We start from the raw sequence: 22,998 nt of genomic DNA on the forward strand, positions 1-22,998 counted from the left end.
AACTGATAGCAAGTGTCTCTATCTGTTTGTCTTAATGCAAAGAAAAACCTTCAAAGAAATTTTAATAAAAAAAAGATAACATTTTTGATTGTTTTTAATGAGAACGTGTCTCTCTGTGCTGCTGACAGACAGATGACTGCTAAGGGATCGTCTACAAAGGTCCAGGAAAAAATCTCGAAAACAACTACAACTAATAAACATTAAGGCTAGAACAATTATTATAAAAGAAAGTCATCATTTATTTTAAAGAATTTAAAAATAAAAGTTAAAGCAGATATGAATCCCATATTATCAAAAATGTCCAATTGTTCTGCAGATCCTAAAAGCTGCAGTCACTAAAATTTCTCACGACTAATTATTAAATATTTTTTATTAGTTAACTATTTCTTCTAGTTGATAGTTGCTCTATTTTTGCTTGATTGTTAAAGCAACTTCACGCATGAGTGTAAAATATGGAGAGAATGTGGTATCATTCAACTTGTGTATGTGTAATTCTTGAGTTTTAACTCACAAAACATTTTATGCGTAACTTTATGAACCTGCAATTCTGTTTTCACATGTACAAAAATTACAAAAAACATACAACTTACACACACACAACCTAAAATGAAAACAGCTTTTAAAATTTGTACGTGTAAATCACTTGTTACGCACACAAAACCACATTTATGGACAAATCTGATGTGAGACTCTTTACGTGCCAAATATTTGTGGCTAAATATGTCACTTTATACCTAATCTATGAGAGCAATCCCTTTCTAGAGATTAAGGGACTCTTTGAGTGTGAAACCTGTGGATGTTCATGAGTTCATACCCAGCTCTGATTCTGATGGGGAGGAGCTCCTCTGGAAGCTCTCCTCCAGCGCCTTCAGCTGCTCAGACGTCTTCCCCTTCACCCTCTCCAGCAGGGGAAACTTGTGAGGAACCGCTTTCTTTACGGGGGGGGCGTCTTTAACGGGCGGCGTCGCCTCCGCTTTTACCAGCACGGGGGGAGTTGGTACGTCTGCGCACAAATTACCAAAAAAAGTCACATTTATGTCTTTGGAACTTTTCTGTGTTTTTTTTTTCCTCCTACTTTTGAGATTGAGGAGCCGCTGCTCACTGAACCACTTCTTTATCTCCCCTCGGGACAGACCGGTGGTCTCGATCAGCCTGTAGATCTGTCACATCACAGCGTCAAATACAGACATCTGCCATGACACAACAAGCGGCAACACAACTTATGACTGCACTCACATATTCTTACCTCATCTTCCTCGGGGAACGGACACTGAGTGTAGCTGGACCTCAGCACCGACAGCTGCTCCGCCGTCTTGTTGGGGTCCACGGTGAAGCTCAGCACTTTGGAGGACGCCGGCCTGGAGGAGGCTGCAGGCACAGAGACGGTCTGAATGATGGAGGGCCGTTTGCTCTCTGTGGTGACGACGGGACAGGCCAGGGGCCGCTTGAGCGACTGTGCCACCTGCAGATGAGACAAACCAACATTCATGTCTTTTTTACCTCCAGGTGTGCGCAGTCTTCTTTACTTTTACTTTTCTGTACCTGGTTGGCAACCGTGAGGGCCAGAGGAGCGCAGGTGACGGTGGAACCGTTGGCTACGGGGGTCAGCACCAGGCTGCTTTGGCCCAGGAGCTGACAGGGGAGGGACTGGAGGACAGACGCCGTCTGCTGCAGAGGTTTGGAGGCGGTGCTGTACACGGACTGGGCGGGGCTTGAGTGGGAGTTGATCTGGGAGGCGACCACAGTCAGCGTCTGAGGCACGGTGGAGATTGTACCGTTGAACATTTTCTTCCTGGCTTCTTCCACCTGAGACAAGAGAAACGGTGAAATGTGAACATATCACTTCCACAAAAAGACTCTTTTGATTGTTTGATTTGCCGTCATTTTTAAATTGTTGACACGATCAACGTCAGTCCAGTAGATTTTGAAGGAAAAAAGCGGCTCATAGAGCTGCTTTTTTCCTTCAAAATCTACTGGACTGACGTTGATCATGATAACAAGTAAAACATTACAGTATGTCTAAGAGTTAAAGGGTTAACTGAACTGATGAAAGAAGTCTTACATTTCAAATTAATATTACAGACTGCAAATATGAAAGAATCTAGAACATGGGAGTCAAACTCAATCGCACAAGGGGCTGAAAACTTAGATCGCGGGCCAAACAGGATAAAAATGTATTGAACACACGAAAACTACATTTTTAAAACTTTAAAAATGTAACTTTTTAACATAATTATGAACAAGATATATAGCATTACCTGTGGTAATGCGAGTGTGAATGCTGTAAGCTGAATTTGGCCACTGAGGATGCTAGTGATGACAGCTGAAGATGCTGAAATTGATAGTTAAATACACTGAAGCTGATAGTCAGCTAAAAGATTAGCTAAATGCTAAATTAGCCTAAAAAAAAAAAAAAAAAAAACTTAGGTTAGCCAAAACAGCAAACATGTAGCTGAAAAAATACCTGAACTTCAAAATATCCTAAAAGACTGAAATAAAGCCCAAAAATAGCCAAAAGAGCTAGCGTGTAAATATTAGCCTAACTCCAAAACAGCCTAAAAACATTTTTTTTTAAAAAGCCTAAATTAGCCAAAACAGCTAGTATGTAGCTTAAATGTTAGATAAATCCAAAACAGTCTAAAAAAAGTTTTACTAAAGCCAAAATTAGCAAAAACAGCTCAGATGCAGCTAAAATATTAGCTAAACTCCTAAAATAGCCATGGCAGGTAGTGTGTAAATCAAGTCTATGGTGTAAATATTAGCACAACTCCAAAACAGCCTAAAAACGTTTTTTACAAAAGCCAAAATTAGCAAAAACAGCTTGGATGCAGCTAAAATATTAGCTAAACTCCAAAAAAGCCTAAAATAGCAATGGCAGGTAGCGTGTAAATCAAGTCTATGGTGTAAATGTTAGCATAACTCCAAAACGGCCTAAAAACTTAAAAAATGCCTAAATTAGCCAAAACAGCTAACATGTAGCTGAAATATGAGCTAAACTCCAAAACAGCCTAAAAAAATGTTTTAAAAAGCCTAAATTAGCCAAAACAGCTAGGATGTAGCTGAAATATGAGCTAAAATAGCCAAATTAAAAAATTTTAAGTGCCAAAATAGTCCAAAAAGGTAGCAGAATGCCATTTTTAAAACTTTAAAAACGTAACTTTTTAACATAATTATGACTAATAAAAATACAGGAATATTAGTCCAGAATAAATCAACTTAAACCTTAAATAATTTTCAATATTTTAACCTCCATAAAAGTATATTTTGTTAAAATTATACAAGTTCCAAATAAGTGCAAGATAACATCGGGCCGTTAATAACGATAAAATAAAAATATCTGGAGGGCCGGATAGAATCACACGGAGGGCCGGATCTGGCCCCCGGGCCTTGACTTTGACTCTACATCTAGAAGTAGTGAGTAAGTCTCTGCTCACAGCACCTCTTCAGGAGACCAGCTGATGCCCTGCTTGAGCCGCTGCGTGGTGAACCAAACTTTGATCTGCTCCTCCGGGTGCTTCGATGCGGCGGTGAGCCAGGACAGCTCCGCCTGGGTGGGGTACGGAAACTTGTTGAATGAGGAGATGAGCGTCAGGTTATCGTCGAGGGAGGGGTTGTACTTGGTGGTGTTCAGGGGCACTGCGATCTTCGGCACCTGAAAGACAACAAGACAGTCAAAAATTTGTACACAATTTAAACATAAAATGTGTTAATGTTATATTCACAGATTTGTTCGTCGTGCCATTTTTAGGTTAATTTGAAAGGTTTATTCTCAAATTTTTGACTTTTTAAAAAAATAAAACACCTAGTTTTATAAACTCCATTAATATTTTTTGTTATAAGACTATAAAATTAGAATATAAACATTTACAAAAATTATTTTTAAGGCTGTCTGCTGTTTAAATGCATCAAAGTCAACAAAAATGTCATGCTAAAAAAGTCAAGTTAATAATGAGGATCACTATTTGGCAACAGTATTTGCTGGATATGGCTATGTAAGTAAGCAAGTAAGTAAATGTTTAATTCTATTGCACCTTTAACGGATACAAATCACAAAAAAAATAAAAAACACACGACCAGTCATGCATGTATTGCAGACAAACCAAAAAATGCTAGTAAAAGCAGTGTAAAGCACAATAAAAGGCAAAAATAGATGAGCTAAAAGCTCTTCCGAATAAAAACGTCTTGACAAGACTTTTAAAGCACTCAACTAAGTCGATCTGTCGTACTGACAAAGGGAGGTCGTTCCAAAGAGTAACAGGTTGAAAAGCAATGCCTGCTCCGATTTTATAGCAGGATTTTGGAATTTATGTGGATTTTGGTTTGAAAACCTCAGCGAGCGGAATGTCGAGTAAGGGGTTAAAAGGTCAACAATGTACTTGGGAGTTGGTCCATGCAAGGCTCTAACAACTATAAGTACAATTTTAACCTCCATCCATCCATCTTCTTCGGCTCAGTCTAATCAAAGATGTCCAGACTTCCCTCTCCCTGGTCACTTCTTCCAGAACGTCGGACGCCGTTACAATCCGTCTGTCGATCTCACGCTCCGATCTTCCCTCATTCGTGAACTTAAGATATTTAAACTCCTCCACCTGAGGCAGGATCACTCCACCCAGAGAGGGCAAACTACCTTTCTTCTAACATAAATTCTGAATTTAACTTGATGTTAAATGTGACCTTTTATCAATCAATGTATTATTTGTAGAGCACTTATAAAAGCAGAAGCAACCAAAGTGCTGAACATATAAATAAAATCAATAAACAATAAAATAAGAGAAACAATAAAAGCAATAAAACAATAAAAGCAATGAAGCAGTAAGATACAATAAAAACAATAAAACAAGCTGGCCCACTAAATCTGCTCACGAGTTAAGAAGGTGCGTTTTTAAACCTTCACCGACAGACCTCTCGGAACGGGGGGAGCGTTTTCCAGTTTGAGACCAGCAACTGAAAAGGCTCCATCTCCCCTGCTCACAAGCCGAGTCCTTTCAGTTTGATTGTTCCTGATTAAAGACACATTTTCACTCCCAGCACATATTTACTTTTGGTCAGCTGTGACATCATTAATGTTGGAGCATGCTCAGTTAAAATAAATAAATCTAAGAGTAACCTGTCAATCATAAAGCAACAGCCACATTTGACATTATGAGGCCAAAAAAAAAACCTTTCAACCAAAATATTTGCTTTAGTACAGAGTCTAGCCACAATTTAGACGAGTTTGTAGCTCATATTATTGAACTGAGCTCTTCCTTTTACGTCAACCTCTCCGCACCAATCATCTTCTAAAACGCCGTCAATAGACACATGAAAGGGCCAAGAGGGTATCAGGTCCAGTTACTCTCAATTTAAAACAACTTTAGTTGAGAAATCAAAGAGATTTTCTCTTGAGTTCCATTCCGTTTGTCCATTTTAGGGTTTGATGACGTCCCAACCGACCAAGACGAGAAGGAGACGACTGTGACGATAAAGAACTCAATGAGTGAAGTCACACCCATCAGTCTACTCTCACTGGCGACAGCATAAACTGTTGGTGTACCATCAGAATGCCAGCAGATGGATTTCAGCAGCTTTTCTTTGAGCTTTTTAAATTTCACCAGCTGTTAAGCTCAGGCAGGTTTAGCGAGTTTAAAGTTTGTACCCAAAATACCAGCGCTGGTCATCTTTTCCACAGTTCATGAGTACTGACAGGATTCTGTGGTCAGGGTGCGTTTGCTTTACCAAGTAAGTGGAGGATACACGAATAAAGACAAGACTTTCAGGCTTAAAGCTGATCTTTGCTGGCTTATCTTACTGGTTACTTACTAATGCTTTCATTTAGGAATGAACCAGATTGCTGGACAGGCAGAAGCTGAGGCGTCGAGAAGGTTTTGACTGATTTTCTGACTTTATTCAAATAAATTAACCCTCAGTCTTGTGTCTTTAGTAGTTTTGATTTATTTGTATTGTCAAGCTGTAATTTGAGCTGGAATTTGATCTCCAGTGTGTGAATATTTGCTGATGTTCTGTGTATCCCTCGTCTTACCTGGGTGTAGTTGAGAGGCTGCTGTAAAGAAGGCATGATGTGAGAAAGGCCGCCCGCTTTGATGAGCGTGGACTCCGGGATGATGACGGTGCCGTTCACGTTGAGCGCGGTGATGGCTTTCTTGGACAGGTCTGGGGTGTGGTTCCCCAGCTGAGGTTCAGTCTGTTTGCTGTCTGCTGACGTGACTTTTGCTTTATTAGCTTTGACTGTGGCGGCTTTGCTCTGCAGCGTTGGCGGTTTGTTAGCCGTGGCGCTGTTGTAGATGACGGCGTTGCTGCAGCCCTCTATCGTCTGCTCCAGGATGGTCTGATTGTTCATCTTGATTCGTTTGAATTTGAAGTTGCTCTCGCCCGGATGGCGCCTCTCGTTGTGTTCCGTCAGGGTGTCAAACTTCTTGGTGTTGAAGTTGCAGACGGCGCACAGGTACAGCGGGTTGAGGATGACGTTGGGATGGTTGGAGTCCACGTGTTCTTTGAAGGTGCTGAGATTCTGGGTGGAGAAGGTGCAGTATTTGCACTCGTAGCCGCCCTGCTGCTTGCGTGGAGGTTTGGAGGGTTCTGAAGGTTCTGCTGTTGGTTTGTCCGAAGCTTTGTTGGTGTCCGAGACCTTGGCGCTTATGTCTACGTCCATAGACGATTCTCCGTCTGTACTGGGTGGTGCACTCACGACCCCCTCATCAGTATGGTTCTCTGTTGTTGTCTGATAGAAGAAAAAGAGATACATTTTAAATGTGTTTTTTTAGTTACCACAAATGGTAATTCTGGTTTTATAATCGTGTGCTCTTGCCTGAACATCCATGTGGTGGGACTCCTTCTCCTCATCCTCAACCTCCACCATGGTTTGGTCTGGGCGGATCATACAGGGGGTGGAGGCTTTTCGTCTACTGGACATGATGGCTGCAGATCCTGGCTGCGTCCTGGTGGACCGCTGGCCTCGCTTGAAGCTTGTACGTGGCCAGGGATGTGGTAAATGAGGCTCAGAGTCCCAGGCAGCAGGACTACTGAGATTGAGCACTACTTTTTGGAATTGGACTCAGGAGCGAAAAGTCTACAGAGATGTAGTGATGAGTGGCGTAAGCTGGGCTCACTGAGCGTCAGCTCCACCACCAGCAGACTTCCTGTAACTTCATGACGGGGCTCTGCCTGGAAGGAAAACAGAGAAACCAGAATGAAAACCTACAACTGTCAAGTTACGCTCACACCACTCTCTACAATGCCTGTTCAAGTGACCACTTCCAATAAAAAGTCTATGTCACGTGTTAAAGTCAAGGCCTGGTAATTCTATCCGGCCCTTCAGATCATTTTATTTTATTGTCATTATTGGCCAGATGTTATCTTGCGCTCATTTCCAACTTGCAAAATTTTGACAAAATATAATTTTATGGAGGGTAAAATTTTGAAAGTTATTTAAAGCTTAAGTTGATTTTTTCTGAATTAATATTCCTGCCTTTTTATTGTTCATAGTAATGTTAAAAAGTTACGGTTTTAAAGTTTTAAAAATGGGCTTTCTGCTAGTTTTTTTTAGCTACATGCTAGCTTTTTTGGGCTAATTTAGGCTTATTTTAAATGTGTTTTGGCTTTTTGGAGTTAGGCTAATATTTACACATGAGCTGTTTTGGCTAATTTAGGATTTTTTTCAGTTTTTTTAGGCTATTTTGACATTTAGCTATTTCTTCAGCTGCATGCTAGCTGTTTTGGCTATCCTAGGTTTTTTGTTTTAGTTTTTTAGGCTAATATTTTATCTGGCTATCATTATATTTAGCTATCAGCTTCAGTGATTTAAGCTAACAGCTCCAACGTTTTAGCTATCAATTTCAGCATCTTAAGCTATCAGCTCTAGCATCTCCAGTGGCCAAATTCACAGCATTTTACAGCATTTTACAGCATTCATGCTAGCATTTTCGCAGGTAATGCTATATATTGCTATATAACTAGTTCATAATTATGTTAGAAAGTTGAGGTTTTAAAGTTTTAAAAATGTTGTTTTAGAGTGTTCAATAAATTTCAATAAATGTTTATCCTGTTCGGCCCACGACCTAAGGTTTGTTTTGGATTTTGGCCCCTTGAGTGATTGAGTCTGACACCACTGGTCTATATAAATGTGTGTTTCTGCTTTCAAAACTCTCTCTTTCACTAGGTGCGCAAGTTTCTATGACCGTTTTTGGGCTCTAAACCAGGTCAAACTCTGTCTAATCAGGGACTTGGATTAGGCAATGATGTATGGATGGTGTCCCTTTTAATTCACAGAAGTGTCAACAGTTTGAAAATTGATCATGGACACAAAGTCTTTCATGTACTGGAATAGAGTTGTGGAAGAAAACACCTGTAGCACAATTTGCGAGATTTTACCCAAGGCACCAAGCCTCTTCCAACTGTAGGTGGCAGATATATGCTAGTAAACTGCAGAAAAAGAAGGAGAAGCCCCTCCCTGTTTGTCCAGTGTGAACATCATGGGCTATATATGCATTCAAGAACCAGCGTTTAGTGCATTTAAAACGCACCAAATACCCAGTGTGTAAATGGTTCACACAAGATCATATTTAAGAGATTTATTATAAAAACTCTGATCTACTGTGTTAATGTTTGTGCTGGAAAGTGAAGAAAAAGTTGGTAAACGTAATAAAGAAATGCAGATTCTCTTTTTACACATCAGGAAATCAAGCGGTACTAATTTACAATGAGACAAAATAAGTGGGAATCAATGATTCTCCGACTTAAAACAGATAAGTTTGGTCTACAATGTCCATCGTACAAAGACTTCAACTGAAAGAGACAAAATGTAAAAAAAAATAATAATCTGAAAATAACATTGTATGATTTTTAAATAATCTGTTTGCTTATTGGTGCAGAAAATAACCAAAAAACCAACAAGTTTGCCACAATTCTTTTTAAGGTAACCCTGGTTTGTGACAGCAGAGGTCAAAGGTCTTCAGCAGGTTTCCACTGTAAATGCCGTTTTGGTCCATTCTTCCTTTCAGATCTTCTCAAGAGCTATGACGTTTTGAGGTTGTTTTCCAGCAACTCCACAAATTCTAAATTAGACTGAGCTCTTGCTACTTTGGTTCCAGCTTTTTTCAGGTCATTGACCGGATCCACCATGTAGTTCTGGACAGTTTCCTCATAATTATCAAGATCGTTTTTAAGTTTACAAGTGAGATCTTGCATGGAACCTCAGGTGGGAGGAGACTGTCTCTTCTATTTCATCCAATTTCTAATAAATTCTCCAACAGCTGATCTCTTCATATCAAGCTGCGTGTGTATTGTAGATTGGTTCATCTTAGTCTTGTTCAGGTCTACTATCTTGATCCTGGTGTCCTTTGACAGCTCTTTGGTCCACGTCATAGTGAAGAGGTTGCAGTCCTACAGTTTAAGAGTGTGGAGATGTGAGGAGCACAATTCTTGAATGTTTGTAGGAGATAGCCATTTGTTTTCTGCTCCATTAGGGTATACAAATACATTTCTAAGAGAAGAAATCATACAATGTGATTTTCTGGACTAACCAATCTTAATACAGATGTTTCTTTGGCTTTTCACAAACAACAGTGAGTCTCGGCACCAGAATAAAAAAAAGTGTGTCCCAACACAAAGTTGTATAAAATGCATCCAAGTATGTGTGTTTAGTAAACAAAATGGGGAAAAACTGATTAAAAAATTAGCTATAATTGGGTTTACTTATAGCTTTCTCATTCTGACACTTCGTCAGCTGATCACATGGCGGTAGATTCACGCCAACTTCCTGCTTGACGCTCCCACTGGAACAAAATGTGCAAGGAAGGTGATGCAAGGACTTGGAGTATGATGCAGTTTTTAGAGCTTCACAAACTCAAAGTATTCTAGAAGTATTTGTTAGGGTCAGCAAGATCGTCTACGTCTTCACAACATAATAAGCATGACACAGACAGGCTACAGCAGCACAAGTATAAACACATACAGATCCCAGAGTTCCAGAAAATAAGAAAATGGATAAAAAAAGATCAATTTTATACCAGTGGATAACATGTCCTAATATTGCCTTATTGTAGAATATTAAGACAAACTTACAAAAAAAATCATATAAAAAAAAATCAAATAATTAATACAAATTAGTTAAATTAAATACAATGCAACTTATATACATAATTTTTTACAATACAGTTAATTAAATGTACAAAAAAACTATTTTGAGGCATTTATCAGCGTATTAGTTCTTTTATTTCCAGTGTTTTCAGCTTCTCCATGTCCTCATGACCTTATTTTTGGTATGTAAATGACACTCTGACCTTTAACGCTCAAATCCTGTCATCTGCTGCTCAACTCATTGTCCCAAGATGTGTCAACTCCTTAAACAGCCCACTTAGGCATCATTAGGAAGGCATCCTCATTACCATGACGTCACTATAGCAACAGAGCTGGACAAAGTCAGTTCTACATTCAAGTCTGTGGCAGAGGCTGCACATCACCTGATTGGCCAATTAAAACATAAAAAACTGAACAAGTTCTCTAGAATATTATCATGATCTTTGCTTGAGGAAATCTGGCTTTACCGCAGAGCAGATCGCAGAAGAGATTATTCCGATTATTTAGATTTCAGGAAGGTTAAGTGGGTTCTGTTCACCACTGAGCTCTAAGCACGACTGTCCTCTCTCTGCTAACGCACCCTGAGCTTCATAAAATACAACAATGGGAAATCTAGACAGAAAATAATCCCCCCCCAAAAAACAATCCAGTCTTTCTCTAAAGTTACAGCATCCTGCATGAAAAATTCATCTAAACTGACCTCTCAACTTCAGCATATATAACCTGGTTAGTTTCTATAAAGAGGGTCACTGTTTTGAGGTGGGAAGATTTTGTGTTTGGGTTGATGAAAAAATAAATAAATAAATGCTCCAGATCTGAGACGCAAAAGAGCAGTACATGTAAACTAGGGCTGAGTATCGCCAATTATATCCAGAATTGATTGGATTTGATTCACCAGAGCCTGGATCGATTGGATTCTGATTTTTTTTTTTAGATTCTTTTGATCCTCTCCATTCAATTTTATTTAATTCAATCTTGAGTTTACAAGGTTTACACATTTAGACAGATTTGTTTAGAAATACATCAATAATCTATAAAATATGTTTTAAAGATATTCATATTAATCTGATACAGTTCACCTACTGTAAAATGTATTAGTGAAATAATAGTAAGATTGTTAATACCATACAGTATTACATGGATTCTCTAACAGAGAAGCTCCAACAATTGTTCTGGCTCTCCTAGAGGGCGTTTCAGTTTGGCCACTAGGTGGCGATCGTGCTATAGCATTATACTTTATTCCAGAAGAAGAAGAAGAAAGTATGAGCAAAAAACCCAGTTGTTTTAGACCACAAATAGTTACTTTAAAAATATTTCCTTAAAAGAAAATTCATGTTTTTCAGTATATAAAGATGTTCATTAAGTCAACCAAGCGTTAGCATTAGCTGTCCTATGGGAAATCCAATTATACGTTAGCATCAATCTAGCTGACTTAAACGTTATGCGTTAGTTTGAACTCTACTTTTATGGATCGATTATTGATCCATTAAGCTTAGATCGATTAATCGAAAATTCCCCTATAAGGTGTGTGCAAGACAAGCCTGCCTCCACCTCCCATCATCACTTTGTTTACATGCTCTCTCACTAACTTACAGCCCCTAATAAGCCTAACCTAACATAATTGGTGCAAGGTCTACATCACAAATACAATCTTTTCAAATAACATTTTTTCAGCTGCTCCTGATTTACAACAATTTGCATAAAGAAATACTCAGAAATGCAATTTTAAGCTTAATTTTCTTTATATATGTCCTCCATCATCATAAAAAGGCCGCAAAAACACGCTTCTCATCAGAGTGGGTCTTTAGTCAGGTCAGTCTGCTCCATCCGTTAGTCTGGGCGAGTCAGTCGCTGAGTTTCCAGTGGGACCTGGACCGAAGCCTAAACGATCATTAAACTTGTATGACTCCTCACCCGGCTTCATCTTGCCCGGCCACACGCCGGTATCCGCTTTCCAGTTATCGATCCGGCTGGTGGATTACTGCACTGCAACAGCAGAGCGCGTTTTTTCTGAAAACTTTTACATAAAGCCACGGTGCAGCGGTTACATTTATTAGCTCTGGCAGTAATAAGCTTAAGCTGCACGCTGGTCAAATCGATGGCTGTATTGAACTGTGAGAAGACGGACGGACAACGTGACGCGTCAGAAATATGATGGAGCTTCAGCAGGGCAGAGCAGATGAGTCAGGATGTGACCTACATATGAGGTATCTTTGACAGCACAATTGAAAGGTAGAATTCCAAGAAAAAAAGAAGCATTTAGGCTAAACTTATTCTAAAAAACACTTCTAGTGCTGCAAGGCTTAGATGAACAATGGTGAGTGAATAAAACAGGAAGGGATGTAGCCTTTTGCGTGCCAGAACTTTCTCAACACAGAGACAAGAAGATCAGGCTAAAATAGAAAAAAAAGAAGTGTGAACTGGAGTCCTCATGGAGAAAAAAAGGAATGCTGCTGGAGCTGTACAAGAAGAACAGAACAGTCGATCACACCACGGCTCCAAAAATAAGCAGCACAGACCACGAGCTGCACCCACACGGAGCCTAACAGTGACACGACTCTACAGTCTCACTGTTTGCTGAAGCATGAAGTTTTGGTTGCTTTGCATGTTTTACTGTCTTGTTCTCACTGCCCCCCCACTCCTCTGACTTTCCTAATCCATAAATCAGTCCCACCAGGGAGGAGAACAATGCGTTCGTCAGACTCGTGTGGGTGAGGAGGAACACTGCCACAAATGCAGTGTCCCAGCAGGAGGAAGATGGAGGCAGAATTTTGGATTGACGCAGAATTAATTTAAATCTCATCACGCGGCCCCTCTGGAGCGGAGCGTGGCTCTGCGGTGTGTTTGAGAGCCCGCCGAATTCTGCATAGCAACAGAGCGGCACTTCTGCTGCTGACCTGCTGGGAAGACTACATGTGGATCGATGGCAAAAATAGTCATTCTGCTGCCAAACTGGGGCCTACGCTGCATTTATTTAGAGCTACAAATAATGGATAAATGACAGAAGTGGTACATCAGATAAGACATGCATGACTCACAAAAAAACATTTAACTAAAGTAGACAAAGAGAGGTCACCTATACATGTTTTACTTTATCTACTGACAGATCTATTAATGCTATATTCCTGCTGATCAACAACAATCTTTAATTCATAGTTTTGTGTATTTAATCATTTTTTTTACTGTAGCTTTAGTTCACAAATCCCCAGATGATAGAAGTCTTCTCCAACATGATGAGGCTCTCTACTGAATATCAATTATATTCTATGAAACTCCAAAAGTTCACAATTTGTTCTAAATAAATTAATAAAACTTACAAATATGTACATTTCAAGCTGTGAAATTACTTATATTTGTGAAGTATGTTTTCTTTTGCTTTAAAAATTAGCCTATTGAGGCACAGAATAATGCTAATTACCTATAATGTTAAATATTAGTAAATTATATAAAAAGAAACAGTGACTTTAAATACTGTAATTACAAAAATAGCCTTTTTTAAACATAATTTTTCAGAATTGGCTTGCTTTTGTAATGATGACCTTTTCCAGCAGAATGAAAGTGGGAGTGGCTTAAACATTCTTACTGGGGGAGTCGCAATTAATCGATTAATTAATTAATCAATCAACTTCTATTCCTATGATCCAACCTGATTGATTTGTCTGTGGCAATTTTCTAATAAAATAAATTATGTTGATATTGGAAAACATTTGAATTGAGGTATGGTTGATTTATTTTACTATAAAGAAAAGCAACCATCACAGTGGACAACACATGTGATGCGGCAAAAAATGATCAATCCACCATTACAGTCCAATGTGTGAAAACACATTGAGTTTAGCAAAGACATGTGACCATACAGTGTGGTAGAATGTTATAATAATTGAATTTACACTTTATTATCTTTTAAGAAATACAAGGAATGTGGAAAACTTCACCAGAACTTTTCAGTACCAGGTATTTATCTCTGAGTCACATTGGTTGAATTTTTTTGGCTAAAGATCTCCTGGATGGATTTTAGGTCAGAGAATTCAAAAAGAATCAATCTCGACTATGAATCATATTGTCAACCATAAATCAAGGTATGAATCGAACCGTTAAAATGAATTGTTCCACCCCTAGTTCTTAGAGAACCTTTTGTATTCTTGGAACAACAGAAATAAAAGCGCAGAGCTTTCTTCTCTCACTAAAATAACTATAAATTTACTGAACCATGTAGGACAGAACACCATGAGAGACCAAATCAAGGTACACGCCTTTATAATAAACACAAATGAAGCTTTCTTGCTAGTTTATTTTGAAATGACTTTTTATTGATTTTTTTTCTGTTAATGTCCTAATTCCTTTCTCCATGTTCCATTTCATTGAACTTTTTTAAACTAGATAGATGCCAAGGTCTACTTGTTGGGTACTGCATTTAGATTCTCTGTTGTGTCATGTTAAATAAAGCCGAACATCTTGACATTTAAATCAGTTCAGATTCAATCATCCATTGTGAATGAGCAACTCCTTTTCTGAATAGGCTTAAAGGTAAGCAGGAAACATCAGATTGGACTGCTGCTGGGGAAGTGTCGCTGCTTAAAGACGGTGAAGACTAGAACACCAATGGAGACATGGGGGTTATAGTGAACCTACAGGCTAGCAACACCCACCACTACTATTTTAAGATGAAGATTGACACCCCCCCAAAAAAAACATAAGACAATAGGTCTCAGTATGGTCTAAAAACCTGCTAAAAAGAGAACAATTGTGGCTTTTTTCCATCCTTGTCGTGTATTTTTAGATGGTTATGCCAAACATCTACCGTATTCATTTGTGTAGCTGTATCTGAAGTACAATTTTACCTAAAATGTAAAAAATTATTATTGACAAAAAGCTAAACAAGTATACAAAATGTAAACTCAAAAAGAAAAAAGGTCACCTTTTGGTTTATCCCGTCAAATCAGCTTTCACTAGTTTAGCAGAAGTTTTTATGCCGGATGCCCTTCTTGACACAACCCAGTATTTTAACCAGGCTGGGGACCAGCACAGGGAGACCCAGACTTGGACCCCCAGGTGGCTACATAGTTAGGCAGGAGTGCGAAGGGTCTTGCCCAAGAAGCCACGCTGGATAAGGCTCAATGTGCACCCTGGGAATTGAACCCTGATTTTCCATGTGACAGTATTGCTCTTAACCAACTTAAAAAATAAACGAATGTAGCAAAATCAGTGAAACAGAGCACTGTTCAGATTTAGAACTGGTCATCCTGATTTACATCCTTTCTAGGCTGTTGTTCCACATAATTATTTTATAACCAGCTCTGGCAGATCGTGTTGTTAACCCTTGTGCTATCCTAGGCATGTTTACATTAAAAGTGGGGTCATCTGGACCCCATAAGACAACGCGCTGAACTTTCTTTTCAAGGATTTTTTATCTTCTCTGGTGTCCGTGGCAGACATAGAATCCATTACTGTAGTTTGAACACTGGAAAAGAAAATCTCTTCAGTTTGACACTTTTGGTTCGCTTAAAGTGAACCGGAATTTGTTTTCCTCGATAATCCAGAACACATCTTTAGTCTGAAAACACCCAAGAGGACACAGGTGCAGGACCAGGAACCGTTCTCTGATCCATCTTTCAAGGTGGTCTCATTTTGTTTCCAATCAGACGCTCCGTTTCCCTCCGAGTTTCCTCAGTTTAAATAGGTTCTATGCTTGGAGTGGAACAACTGAACCAAAATGACCACCGTAGCTGGCATTACGAGATGTAAACGTGGTCGGATGAATGCAGGCTCATTAAGACAACTTTTACCGTCATACACATGGCTTCACACTGCTTTGATGACAATCTATATCAGCGTACCTTCTTACCCGTTGCCTCACCAGCAATCGCACAGCAGCATGTCCCAAAGTAGCAGTAAAAATGTTGTAGCTGACATTGACACACAATTTCAAAATTGGTCCGTGAAATATAAAGTTTGAATAATTGAACTATCTCGACCAGGATTGCAAAGCGTAGGACTTCCATTATTCTTTCTCCGGTGGCTTTGCCCCGCCCCCTTGTAATTCCTACCCAATGAGTGAGGAGATCTTTAGTCTTGTGGTTTTGTTTACAGGCTTTGGTCTAGAACAGGAAAGTTAGTTTGACGGGACTCTGAAAACAGCCTAAATACAAGGTTCAGGACTCGATCCAGACCAAATTAGGCGAACTCGGTCTGGACCAACGGACATTTCCAGTCTGAATAAACCCTTCATTTCCCTAGTTTTGACACTCAACACCAGATGAGTTTCCTCAAAAATCAATAAATCATTGCACAAACCATCTATACAAAGGCAAATGGTTAAGTTTCCATGGTAACCCAGCAACAAACCAAGAGTGCCCTCCATCAAGCAGCAAAAATCACAAAAAGGTCACGTAGTTTCATGAGAGCACTAATGACTGAACGTATGATTTACAGATTAAACAACTTACTTTGCAAACTTTAATTGATTTGCTTGCTAAGATGATATCCCAATAATAAAAACAAGCATCAGAGATCCACTTTTATTGTATACTAGAATATTTTACTTCGTAGCCTCATCATTACCAGTTTTAGCTTAGTGCTTTTTAAACTTTGAACTTGATCTTTATCCATAAAATGCTCTGAATGCTCCAGAGCTTTGGAACATGCAGACCCTGTTAACTCCAACACAAGACAAGCATGTCTTCACATTTTGAAAAAGCAGTTTTATTGGTTCTGGGAATTTTGATTTAGCCATCATCTGTCCCAGGAGACTTCTTCTTCCCAGTCTGCACATTTTGACACACTCAAAGCTAACTTGGTGCCATTCAGGATTATAAAAACACATCTTTTTTTTTTTTGCAAGAGACGATGCACTGTGTGCACCAGAGGCAGCAGAGACTGCGGCTGACCTCAGTGTACTGCAGTATGACAGCGCGTTCCTGCGGTCTCTCCAGGTAAGAGAGGCCGCACAGCAGTCTGCGTTCCTGCTGCCTCGGCCACATTTCACTGCTCCCGGGCGGCTGGATTCCCCACCTGTCAATCTTTTTCTTCCCTGCAGTGGGCGTGGCTTGTGAACTGTATCCAAGCTTTCCTCATTGGTCTCAGGCAGGCAGAGGGGCGTTTTGGAGCGTTCCTACTGGCTGACATGCTGCAGAGCAGACAGCCTGTTTTTGGAGGTTCTCCCTCTCACATTTACTTTTCCAGTCACTCACATCTGGAAATTTCCAACACACTGACACATGAACAGAAAGTATCTTCGAGCTAGCAATGGTATCTGCAGTGAACCCACTATGACACCAGTATTGCCTGAAGTTCAAAGTCTAAAAAGTTAAAGGCAAATATCTACTGATAAGATGTTAGGAGGAACTCTATCTTTCATTAGGATTAAAGCATTGAAGATTTTAAAAAAGACGCTTTATTTGAGTAAGTTCCTGCTGCTTTTTTGGAACATTTCCAGGAATCAACCATAGTAAATCAAAGCGCTTCAAACTGAAAATCAACTTCAAAGATGCACATTGTGCTTTTCGGTGTTTTTCTCACGATGAAGTTGTGAATAAGGAGCTTATGAAAAAATGCTTTTTGAAAAGATCGTATTTGTGATGTAGAAAATACATGGGCAGGCTACAAGCTCCCACTCTGATGTATCCACTTGTAGACGACTAGATCATCTGGCTCAGAACTGTACGGGAGGATAGCTCCAATACTGCTCGTTATTATTTGCACCAGTGATGTTCGGTTGGGGGTGTGAGCTATTGGGAGAGCACATAAACAGAGAGCTGTCGGTAACCTGGAGGGGGGAGGGAGGTAGGGTTGCTCTGCGATAGAGTTGCCACGATTAGTCGACTGATTGATGACTAATCGACTATTAAAATAGTTGATGACTAATTTAATAATCAATTAGTCGTTACTTTATATTATGTGGAGTCAAGAGTGTAGTAAAGTTGAAGATAATATTGGCATTATGCTAGCTTTTTGGACTATTTATTAAGTTTTTTTATTTTATTTCGGAGTTTAGCTAATATTTCAGCTATTTTCCTAGCTATTTTGGCTAATTTAGGCTTTTTTTTGCTTTTAGCGCTATTTTGGAGTTTAGCTAATATTTCAGCTACATGCTAGCTATTTTGGCTAATTTAGGCTTTTTGTTGTTTTTAAGGCTATCTTGAAGTTTAGCTAATATTTCAGCAGCATGCTAGAGGTTTTGGCTAACGAAGGCTTTTTTTCATTTTTTAGGGGCTAATTTGGTATTTAACTAATATTTTAGCTATCTTTAGCTTCAGCTGTCAGTATTAGCATCTTCAGCGGCCAAATTCAACTTACAGCATTCACACTAGCATTATCGCAGGTAATGCTTATATGTAGTTTTTAGTTAGTTTAAAGCTAATAATAGTTAAGATGTGCGCTTTAGATCCAGTTTGACCCGATTAGTCAACTAATCGAAAAAATAATCAGTGTTTATTCGACTATTAAAATAATTGTTTGTGGCAGCACTACTCTGCGAGGTGAATTTCTAACAAACTACTGCTGCTCTGCAGAAACTATGACCCAGAAAACAACACAGGTTCAATCGTCTTTGCTAAAAATGCCATAATCTGAATTAAAAGGCCACTGCGAACGCTGTGAAAAAAGATGATCATTGTGGGTCTTTTCTCAGATAATCTCTCCCAATCCTAGCTCCCACTCTGCCTCTCCACCCTGTTATTCTATCCATGTCTGTCTCAGTCCCACCTACAGGTGATGAGCTCACCTCCATGGATGCCTTAGTCACCTTACAACCCTGCAGAGGGGGGTGGCAGAGGCAAAGCAGAAGAGTGAATGGAAACGGTAAACTCAGAGACAAAAGCTCTGTGTGGATGCAGGTGATGTCATGACAGAGCGCGGCTGAGCGCCACAATCCTCAATCACAACAAGCTCCACCCTCCAACTCTGGATGAGTCACGTCAGGAGAAAAGCCATCACACGGTCCACGAGTGGAACCATGTTGGCAGACAGGAAATGGTGGATGTTCCTGATGAGCAGGAAAAGTAAAAAAAAAAAAACTCGAAAGTGACTTCCATCTGGCCATGAAACTAAATGTGAACATAGTGGTGAACTGGGTGGAGATAAACTCCCACCGACTGATTTAAAAAGGAAAAGATTTCAGTTAAAGATGGGCCGACTTTTTTCCCGTCCGATAACTGATATTTTCCCAGCAACTGCGGCTGATAACCGATATATGCCAATACCAATATTTGAAAACAATTAAACGTAACTGTAAATCCTAACCTTTCCATTGTGGGGATCTATTCGGAACAACATGTATCTTTGTCAAAACAAACAACAACAACAAACAACAGTCTGAAAAATACCAAGAATATAAGCAAAACACAACAAAACCACAAAAATGAGATACACAGCATAACCTAAGAGACCATAGATGGAGGATTTACAGCAGCTAGCTTTAACCAACAGGTCCTGCTTGAGGCGCTGACCCGGATAGCCAATCTGGGCTGAGTTTGCCTGGGGATACAAATAAATAAATAAACAAATAAATAAATAAATAAGGCTGAATTATGTGATTAAAAATATCATGAAGATACCAGAAAACATATTTTTCAGAGAGATTTGCTCCTGGAGAAATAATATCCAGATTTTTAACAGGGAGAGAGAGTCTGTCATTGATTTAGTAAAGGATTTCTTTAGCAGAGTCTTCTCACTGCAGTTAATATGACTCAGGAAATATTTCATAAATGCCAAATGAAGAAAGTTATCGAGTTAAAAAGCACAAAAAAGATGGATGATTTTAGTCACTACTTATCATTTTACACTTTTCCCACCAAAAGCATCTCAGTGGACCATCAAACACATCCTAGTTGTGGACGTCACACGTTTCTCTGTTAAACTGCAGTCAGACAATTAAACTTCACAGAGTGACTTTGGCTTCTTCACAAATCTTGAAAAAATATCCATAGTAGAGCTTAATATTAAGGCATTTTCCCTGAATATTATTGGTATGAAGAAGTCAGAAGAGTAACAGATAATAAAGAAAGAAAAACAAAAAAAAGATTTGCTGAAAAAGTTTATATTAGCAAAATCTGTCTACATTTCACCACTAAAGCAGAAGACATCATGACTCACTTGGTTAAGAAAATTAAAGTCAAACTCAACAGGAAAACATAATTCTAACAATAGTTGATCGTGAAAAATTATTTTACGCCACTAAACAGAAGAAATATAAATATGCTATAGTGACTTTAAAATAGATATGATTATTAACTAGATATAAAAAAATCAAAAAGTACTAAAACAATAAAACAGCATTTAAATTATTTGATACTGGTATAAATGGAAGGAATTGTATATCTCTAATACAGATTAAACACATTACTTCTATTCCAGGGGTCTCCATCCTGAGGCCCTGGAGCCAGATGTGGCTCATTTTACACCTTCATTTTAAAAGAAAAATAAAAAGGTTTAATTTTTAAACTTAGCTGTAAACAAATAATAAGTAGCAAAGCAAATTAAACTAAATCAAACTTTATTCAACTAATTTAAAGACAGTTCACGTATCACTCCATGAGGTTCCTGAAAACGGCAGGCATCATTCTCTAATAATCCATCAAGTGGTATGGCTTCATAGTTTACCAAAATTGTATGATAACACTTTGATATATTTTTGGGTACATATACGACAGAAAATCAATTGGAAGTCAGTCAGCTCCAAAATTCTTATTTAAGGCGTACTAGATTTATAAAGGTGGATCATATATATATACTTTTAACAAATTTTAGGATTCTATTTTTCAAAAAGTCACTTAATTTAACTTTGATCTAATTTAATTTTGAATTTCTGGCTGAGATGTACCACATCACTGCTGAAATCTCAGTGTACGTAATACTAATTTGCTGTTCTTAGATGGTCATATGTGGTACAGACGGTCTTTTATTTTGAAAGGCAGCCATGTGAATTTCTGTCAAAAGTTAAAAAATATGTTATGCTTAAAAAAAACGATTATATCTTCATTTCTATATTTTATTCATCCAAATAAAACAACAGTTTGTTTATATTTATCATAATACTATCTATAAAAAATACAAATCAGTGTTTTATTTTTCTAAAGGATGAAATAAGATTTTGTGGCTCCCACTGGGTTTTGGTCGGTAACAAATCAACTCAAATGGCTCTTTAAGGTTTGAAGGTTGCAAACACCTGTTCTATCCCAATAACAGTTATGTAAGAATTGACAGTTTATTTTTAAATTAGGAAGAATTATATAGAATACAGAATGGTAAGGTTCAAGGACGATAATGTATCAGATTACTGGGGAATTGATCTTGAAATTACACCAAAGACACAAAAAACTATATAATAGTACCGATGTTAAAGATCCAATCCATTGCAAATTTAGTTTTTGACATTTTTAACATGTTCTTGTAGCATTTTTACCACAATAGAGGACATATATAAAGAAAATTAAGCTCAAAACTTCATTTCTTAGTATTTCTTTTCTAGAAAGTGATTTGACTTTGCTGAAAAACTGCATAATTATACAGTAGTGTACCGTCAGGGCCTGCAAAGCCTTCAGTGAAGGCCTAAAATTATCTGAGAAATATCTAAATCACAGAGAAATGTTTTATATATATATCTATATATATATCTTTATATATACATATATATAGATATATATATAAAATTGTCTAAAATATATTTTAGATCATTCTGACAGCTACCTAAAGCCATCTTCCTCTGTACTTCAGGCCGTTGGTAGTAGCTGCACTTTTGTTTGAATCACTCACTGTTTTGCAGTTAACAGAAGAATGCATAGAAGTTGATTTAGTTTCCGATTTACTGCGTAAAGATGGACTTTTCCAGAAAAATTGGGCAGGCCAAGGTTATTTGCAAATAAATACTGATTCAAAGCAAACTGAATTTCTGTAAGTTTTTGCACGCTTTCTATAAAAAAACTACCCCAGTGAGCCACTAACAGTCCAACTTTGCCAAAAAATCAATGTTATTGTCACTGTGGGACAAAACCACGAGTTGCTAATTTACCACCTCAAGACTCGGCGGTGGATCTGTTTTAGTTAAACGGCTCGGGCTTAGATGTCTGAGTGCAAACATCCTTTACGCCGCTGTCATAAACACACATTCCCTGTGATGTAAAAAAGACGTGACAGAGTGAGTGCTGTCCTTTTGCTACCATCTAAGTACATCCATCACACAGAACCCTCCAGGAACAAACAGCTGATCACTTCACAGCTGGGGTGACATTCTGGGGGGGGTGAGGTGCATTGAGGAAGACCGTTTAATGCTCTAAAATGAGAAAAAAGAGAAGATATGGCTCTTTATGCCACTTCAATGAAATACATAAAAATGCCAACTACTGTAATTCTGCACACAAGCTTTGGTCACATGTGTTCTGTTTGTGATGCTAGGATGATATCTGATGTCAGGGACAGCTGCTTATTCATCTAATCCAGGGGTGTCAAACTCAATCGCACAAAATCCAAAACACACCTTAGGTCTAACAGGATGAACATTTATTGAACATAGTAAAACTACATTTTTAAAACTTTAAAAATGTAACTTTTTAACATAATTATGAACTAGATGTATAGCATTACCTGTGATAATGCTAGTGTGAATGCTGTAATCTAGGGCTAGATCTGGCCCCCGGGCCTTGACTTTGACATGTGGTCTACTCCTGTAAAAAAAAAAAAAACAAAAAAAAGACAATCGAAAATATTATTTCCTTTAACGTTAAACAACAAAATCATAAATTAGATTTTGTATTTCACTTTCTTTTTTCAATGATATACTTCAGAATGTGCATTATCCAGTTATTTCAGTCACATGTGAACACATAAGATGTTGGTCTCTCTGTTAAAGCAGCTCTGCAGCTGCTGGCATGCGACTTCAGCAGAGATTGTACGCTCTTTAATCAACAGAAGCCGGCAAAAATGCTTTGA

The 22,998-nt window shown here is 38.5% G+C and overlaps 1 protein-coding gene across 2 annotated transcripts in view; it reads right to left on the reverse strand.

The window, feature by feature from the left end:
- zhx2a (zinc fingers and homeoboxes 2a) overlaps positions 1 to 22,998 on the reverse strand; it is a 33,982-nt gene that overhangs the window by 7,371 nt on the left and 3,613 nt on the right. For both annotated transcript variants that reach the window (XM_024263510.2, XM_024263511.2), the window contains exons 2-8: positions 6,806 to 7,161; positions 6,020 to 6,718; positions 3,440 to 3,652; positions 1,543 to 1,806; positions 1,247 to 1,462; positions 1,076 to 1,160; positions 815 to 1,003 (exon numbers count right to left, since the gene is read on the reverse strand). In XM_024263510.2, the coding sequence (XP_024119278.1) occupies positions 815 to 1,003; positions 1,076 to 1,160; positions 1,247 to 1,462; positions 1,543 to 1,806; positions 3,440 to 3,652; positions 6,020 to 6,718; positions 6,806 to 6,910 (1,771 nt within the window). In that variant the 5' untranslated portion in view covers positions 6,911 to 7,161. The remainder of the gene's footprint in view (positions 1 to 814; positions 1,004 to 1,075; positions 1,161 to 1,246; positions 1,463 to 1,542; positions 1,807 to 3,439; positions 3,653 to 6,019; positions 6,719 to 6,805; positions 7,162 to 22,998) is intronic.

The sequence above is a fragment of the Oryzias melastigma genome, linkage group LG16 (assembly GCF_002922805.2).
Source record: "Oryzias melastigma strain HK-1 linkage group LG16, ASM292280v2, whole genome shotgun sequence".
Classification (NCBI taxonomy): Eukaryota; Metazoa; Chordata; class Actinopteri; order Beloniformes; family Adrianichthyidae; genus Oryzias; species Oryzias melastigma.